This window comes from Neovison vison, chromosome 7 (genome assembly GCF_020171115.1).
Source record: "Neovison vison isolate M4711 chromosome 7, ASM_NN_V1, whole genome shotgun sequence".
Classification (NCBI taxonomy): Eukaryota; Metazoa; Chordata; class Mammalia; order Carnivora; family Mustelidae; genus Neogale; species Neogale vison.
The window spans coordinates 102,426,554-102,433,537 of NC_058097.1; the positions used below are offsets into that span (position 1 = coordinate 102,426,554).

At 43.9% G+C, this 6,984-nt stretch overlaps 1 protein-coding gene across 2 annotated transcripts in view; it reads right to left on the minus strand.

Moving 5' to 3' along the window:
• The window catches only part of ALG9 (ALG9 alpha-1,2-mannosyltransferase), a 97,454-nt gene extending 93,948 nt beyond the window's left edge, over positions 1–3,506 (minus strand). Inside the window, exons 1-3 of one of the 2 annotated variants that reach the window (XM_044257799.1) lie at positions 3,313–3,506; positions 2,346–2,484; positions 954–1,088 (exon numbers count right to left, since the gene is read on the minus strand). In XM_044257799.1, the coding sequence (XP_044113734.1) occupies positions 954–1,088; positions 2,346–2,484; positions 3,313–3,443 (405 nt within the window). In that variant the 5' untranslated portion in view covers positions 3,444–3,506. Of the gene's footprint in view, positions 1–953; positions 1,089–2,345; positions 2,485–3,308 lie in introns of both variants that reach the window. The other variant, XM_044257800.1, reaches the window with a different exon arrangement.
• Positions 3,507–6,984: the final 3,478 nt, after the last annotated feature.

The window sequence follows — 6,984 nt, forward strand, 5'->3', positions numbered from 1 at the left end:
GGTGCACTGGTTGGTGCAAGCTGGTGCAGCCACTGAAAAACCTGGAAGTTTCCTCAAAAAATTAAAAATAGAACTACCATAGGATCCAGTAATTGCACTACTGGATATTTACCCAAAGAAAATAAGAGCACTAAACTAAAAGGATATATGCACCTCTGTGTTTACTGCAGCATTGTTTACAATAGCCAAATTATGGAAGCAGCCCAAGGTCCGTAGATTGATGGTATAGACAGACAATGGAATATTATTTGGCCATAAAAAAGAATGAAATCTTGCCATTTGCAAATACACAAATACCGTATGATTTCACACATATTCGGAATATATGGAATTTAAGAAACAAAAACATGAAGAAAAAAGACAAAACAAAACAGACTCAACTACAGAAAACAAACTGATGGTTACCAAAGGGACGGGGATGCAGGAATGGATGAAACAGGTGGTGGGAATTAAAAATACACTTATCTTGATGAGCACGTAGTAATATATAGCATTGTTTTTTTTTTGTTTTGTTTTGTTTTTTTTTAAAGATTTTATTTATTTATTTGACAGAGAGAGATCACAAGTAGGCAGAGAGGCAGGCAGAGAGAGAGAGAGGAGGAAGCAGGCTCCCTGCTGAGCAGAGAGCCCGATGCGGGGCTCGATCCCAGGATCCTGAGATCATGACCTGAGCCGAAGGCAGCGGCTTAACCCACTGAGCCACCCAGGCGCCCCAATATATAGCATTGTTGAATCCCTATATTGTACACCTGTAACTAACGTAACACCATATGTTAAGTATCCTGGAATTAAATTTTTACGAAGTTGCCCCACTAATGTTTGTTAAATGAACAAATGATTACTCTTTTAAAAGTCCTCTCCTACCTACAGATCTATTTTGTCCTTTTCTTAAAACTGTTCCAGAGACTTCTCTCTTAATCACCTCTAATTGCTTCCAGGTTGCCTGCCCTTACCTTATTAGTCTGAAGAATTCTTGCATGAAATGCAGCTGGCCAGGCATGAAGCAACAGGTAAGCATAGGAGCGAATCGCATAAACTGGGGAATATTCCCAAGTCTGAAACCCCTTCCCATAGATGAGGTAGTGTGTCTGAAAATAAAAAACAGTTTCAAGTTAAATTGGCCAAAAATCCTTGCTAAGTGAATACAGGTGAAGTTTCCAAGCAAAAATATTACTAAGACAAAGGTACACAGAAATGCTGAAATTCTTAACAAGATTTGCAATTAATAGATAAGAATCAAAATGATCCAATACTGACTAATATTAGGACATCGTAACATCTCCAAGATTATTGTTTGGTCAATGTCAAAAGTTTGAATTTTACACTCTTATTTTTTTTTTTAAATACTCATTAGCCAAGGGATACCTGGGTGGCTCAGTCAGTTAAACATCTACCTTTGGCGCAGATCATAAACCTCCTGGTCCTGGGATCAGGAGCCCGAATCAGGCTTCCTGCTTAGCAGGGAGTCTGCTTCTCTCTCTCTCTCTCTCTCTCTCTCTCTTTTTCTCTCTCCTCCCCCACCACTCATTCTCCCTCTCAAGTAATTAAAATACTCATTAGCCCAGAGAAATTCTAAACCTTAGCATTTTCCTTAAACTACCTATGTTAAGCATTTTTTAATGCAAAATGGGATCTGAATATTTCACCTCTGAATTCCCTGTAATAGGAAGTCAGCAAACATATATATATATATATTTATACACATATATATGTGTATAAATCACAAAACAGCAATACAATCATACCATTTAACAACATTTTATTTTAGCAATCAGAAAAAAAGAATAAAAAAGGTTGAAAGAAAGTAGTCACCTCCGAACCATAAGACTATGGATTCTGAGAAACAAACTGAGGGTTTTGGAGGGGAGGGGGTGGGGGGTTGGGTGAGCCTGATGGTGGGTATTAAGGAGGGCATGGATTGCATGGAGCACTGGGTATGAGGCATAAACAATGGATCTTGGAACACTGGAAAAATAAAGTTAAAGAAAAGAAAAAGAAAGTAGACACCTCTAGGGACTAGGATTTAGCTATGAGAAGTAGAACAGAGAGCTATGGTTTTCCCTTTAAGTTTGGTTGTAGTTGGTAACTTTACAAATTATCTCAAAGTATTATTTTGATTTAAAATAAATTTATAAAAGTTACACATCACATCTTTTTTGTAAAAAGCCCCATTTTCCCATGGCCTTCAAGGCAGGTAAATCATCAGCTTAGAATACAAAAGTGTAAAGAAAGTTGTTTTACTCTCAGCCACAGTTGTATATTATTTGTATCCTGATTGGCAACAAGGTCCCAAGCAGTGAAATCAAGGGGGGGAAAAAAGTATGAAAACTAAAGAAATCACCTACTGGTTCCCAGTAGTTGAAGGTTTCATCACAGTCAGAGATGTTGCTCAGGAGAGCAGCACATAACCTTGCTGAGAGCAGACACTTGAAAGCAGTAGATCCTTCAGGTGCCCAAACTTGTCCTGCTTTGTTCCCAGATAACCTGCTCCGAAGCAAAGGGAAGATATGTCAGGAAGACCTACTAACTAGAAAGCGGTTCAGGGCAGAAACGGCAAGAATGCCCAGGACATCAAAGCACACTTAGGTAATTCACCTCAAAAGTGAGTTGTTCTAAGTAGAACACCGAAGGGACGAAGACCTGAATGAATCTGACTTTCCACTTCCTGCTCCTAATGCGTAAGCTCGTTCATACACTTTAACTCACTGCCGCGATGACACTCCCTGAAGGCCACAGAGCTCTCCCCTTTTTCTTTCTTAACAAGGTCATTACTTTCCACATCTTTATTCATTCCCCCACTTGTTCAAATGCACAGAGGCCTAAATCTGTGCGAAGTGCATAACCCCCTCCGGTTCCATATGTTGACGGGTCCTTTAATGCGGTCCTAAACCCGCATTGCCTGGGCTTGAGGAGAGAGACGGTTGCAGGTGCTGGCGGCTGTGGGGCCCACACTGAAGAGGAAGGGGTTAGGACTTTGCAGGCAATGAAGGAAACTGAGGCAGACTGCCGGGAAAGGTCTGCTCTTCGCTCTCGCCAGCGTCTCCCCCTGCGGCTCGGCCAACTCAAACCGCAGGACACCAGCCCGCTCTGGGCCTGGGCCAGCAGCCTCGGAGCCTCCCTCCCGGCTTTCTTCCCGAGAAACACGGGACGCACGATGGGGGACCCAGGGCGGGGCGAAGACCGGACGGGACCCGTCCAGGAAGAGCACAGGTACCCCGGGGGAACCAGGCTGGACCGCGCCGCCCGGGGAGACCCTCGGGGCCAGCCCCGCGCCGCCCGGCCGCCACGCCCCCGCCGCGCCCGCACACCTACTCGCTCCGCGGCTCCGCGCCGCTGGCCTCACGGCTGCACAGCAGCTCCCGCAGCTTGTCCGCGGCGGAGACCGTGTCGCCGCCGCTGCTCCCGCTCCCCTTCAGGCGTTGACGAGCCCCTCGGCTCGCCATGGCACGCGTGGAGAAGAGGTACAACTCGGCACGCTACGAAAGCGGAGAGCGCGGAGACATAGCTTTGGCTGGCAACGGTGTCCGCCGAGGGACAAAAGACCTTGACATGCGCAGAAAAGACTAAATTATAGTGTTATTGGGCCAATTGGGGCAAATCCCGAAGTAGAGAAGAAATAAGACCTGAGATTTGACCTTCACCACCAGTTATCCCTTCCACACATTTGTAATTCTGGGCATTCCGCCCTCCGTCCCACTCTCTTCCTCCACTCTTCAGCACAAATGGAAAGTGGCTAACCACCTCGACCTGGTGGGCAGAGGTATTTATCCAGTTAATAACAGCACAGCTGCAGAAGAAAGGGGAGGTTCTTGAAAGGTCACTACACCTCGCCCTCTGTCTTTTGGAGAGCGGGAAAGAGACATCCTGTAGCTAATTAACCGCTTCAGAGAGACAAAGCTGTAACGGCAGAATATAGAATAAGAAAAATGAAAGCCTGAAGAAATCCTGTGCAACAAATCAACCATACACCTGGCACTGCCATTGCTGCTAGGAGTTCGATAAGCATTTTACACACTTTATCCTTTTTAAATACAATACAACCACCTTGTCCTTATCAATAAATAAACTGAGGCCCAAGGTTGCATAGCCAGGAAATTGTGGAGCCCTGCTCCAACTCAGGTCTGTCTGATTAGGAAGCCCATGTTTTTTCCCACAAGGAGATCAGGAGGAAACACCTGATGTCCTACGGGTGATAGCAGACCTCTCACTCCCAGGGGTTATTCATCTGTTCCTGATTCTCTGCCCACTCCCCCAGTCCCAGAGTTCTGTCCCACCCTATAGAGCTTCTGTAGCAGTAGCTGAAACGTTTGTACAGGCAGTGCTGAAATGGGCCTTACAAGAAATGTTAAAAAAAAAAAAACTTCTGTAAAGGGGGATGGCAGTAAGTAGAAGACAGCTACAGAAGGAAAAAATTTCATGAGTAAAAGCTAACATAAATATAGTAATTACTTTTAAAGCTAGGGTGGAGGTTAAGGGACAAAAGTAGTAAAATCAATTATATCTAAAAGATTAAAGGGACCCACAAAATGAAAAGATGTAAAATAGAACAACATATACATAAAACATGTAAAAATGGGAGTAAAAATGAAGTTGTTTTAGAAGGTGTTCAAACTTAAATGACCATCACCTTAATATACACTGCTATACACTTAGAATGTTATTTAGGAGGAGTGATGAATTTGATAGGACCCCAGATTATTATTTCGTGCTAAAAATTCACAAATACTGGGCCACCTGGGTGGCTCAGTCGTTAAGCCACTGCCTTCGGCTCAGGTCATGATTCCAGAGTCCTGGAATCGAGCCCCGCATCGGGCTCTCTCCTCAGCAGGAGGCCTGCTTCTCCCTCTCCCTCTCCCCCTGCTTGTGTTCCCTATCTGGCTGTGTCTCTCTCTGTCAAATAATAAAATCTTTTTTAAAAATTCACAAATATTGAAAATTGCTAAGTTCCTATAGGCAATTATTGGGTACCAAGTTCAGACATCCCAACCTAGCCCTATCTCCTACAGAAATCCCTTTTTCATTCCCCTTCTCCTTTCACTCTCATGCAGGCCCCTCCCTGCCTCTACTTAGGAGTACTACAATAGCATCCTTACAGAGGTCCCTCATCTCAAATACATCCTATCCAACACTGTTCAATTAATTTTCAAAAGCACTACTCTGGGGATGCCTGGGTGGCTCAGTTGGTTAAGCCGATGCCTTCGGCTCAGGTCATGATCCCAGTCTGGGCATTGAGTCCCACATCAGGCTCCTTGCTCAGCAGGGAGCCTGCTTCTCTCTCCACCTCTGCCTGCCACTCTGCCTGCTTGTGTGCTTGCACTCTCTCTCTCTCTCTCTCTCTGACAAATAAATAAATAAAATCTTTTTAAAAAAATTTTAAAAAGCACTACTCTGTATTGCCTCCTTAATCAAAAATCACCAGTTCTCCCATTGCCTGCCAAATGAAGTACAAAACCTGTATTCTAGCATTGTCTTTCATCCGCTAAATCCAGCCCTAACCTACTTTTCTAATCTTATCTCCACCACTTTCCTATACACATTTACATTCCAACTAACTAGCCTGAAAAGTGCCCCCGTGCTCCTTCATCTATACCTCTGCCTGGAATGGACGTCCTCCTCGCCTGACAATCCCCCCATCCTATCACTGTCCTTATTTGAAGATCTAGCTCAAACACTACCTTGTCCATGTACTAGGCAACACTAGGAATAGAAGAAAGCTATACATCAGGGATGCCTGGGTGGCTCTGCAGGTTAATGTCTGATAGATGTTTTTGGCTCAGGTTCGTGAGATGGAGCTCCACACTGGGCTCAGCCCTGGGCATGGAGCCTACTTAAGATTCTCTCTCTCCCTCTGCCTCTGCAACACCCCCAATGCCTGCCCAGTGTGTGTGTGTGTGTGTGTGTGTGTGTGTGTGTGTGCCGCGCGCGCGTGTGCGTGCGCTCTAATAAAAATTAAAACAAATAAGATATAAATCACTTTGCCTGCCCGCAATTAGCTTATAGTCTGGGTAGAAAGACAAGCAATAAATGTGTCCATAAGAGGTCCCTTGATTCTTTACCCCACTCCCCAAAATGTTATGCCAATTTTCCCATCCTCATTAATGATACTTCTGTTCTTCCAGGTCAAAAAAAACAAAGTCCTGCTTGATTCCTGTTTCTTTAGCCCCACTCCCTTCACCCATACACATATATTTCATCAGCAAAACCTTTTAAATATCACCCAGCCCAACAACATCTTACCATCCTAGTCCAGGTCACCATTACCGCTCACTGGCATTACCGTAATTACCTCCGAGTTTGTATCTTCACTTCTATTCTTGCCTCTATATGCTCTTCTCCAAATACAAGAACAAATAAGACAGTTACTTCCTCCCCAGAGTTTACAATATAATTCCAATCTGCAGAGCCTAACTATTCATTAACAGGAACATCCATTAATTAACACTAGAGGACTCCATTCTGTGGAGTCCTGGGTTGAGCCAGTCTCTCAGTGTCTCTGAGAGATGCTTACAACAGAAGGCTCCGGCATCTAGGAGACCAAAGTTTTAGTATATGTGCTGCCGAAGCGAGCACAAGGAGACCAAAGTTTAATCACAGCGGAGAGGTTACTAGTGAAGACTGTGAAAAAGTAACAATGGGAGAAGGAACGTGGGCTTTAGAGTCAGACAAACCCAAGTATGAACTCTAAATCTGACATTAATTAGTTCCATGACTTCAACAGTAGTCACCCATGGAAAAAATGTTATCATGATGATACCAGTACCAATTATCGAGCACTTTCAACTTACCCAAGCTAATAAATATTGGTCTGACTCCAAAAACCACTCTCATAAGTTGACTTACTGAGATAATACATATTGGGTTAAAGAAGAGGAATTGGCAGTAGGGAAAAAATATAAATATGACACTGAAGTTCTATTGCATCTTCACGAGTAAAGGATCTAAAGTACAAGATACTGTTTTGTTAGTTTTCCTAGTCATGACTCA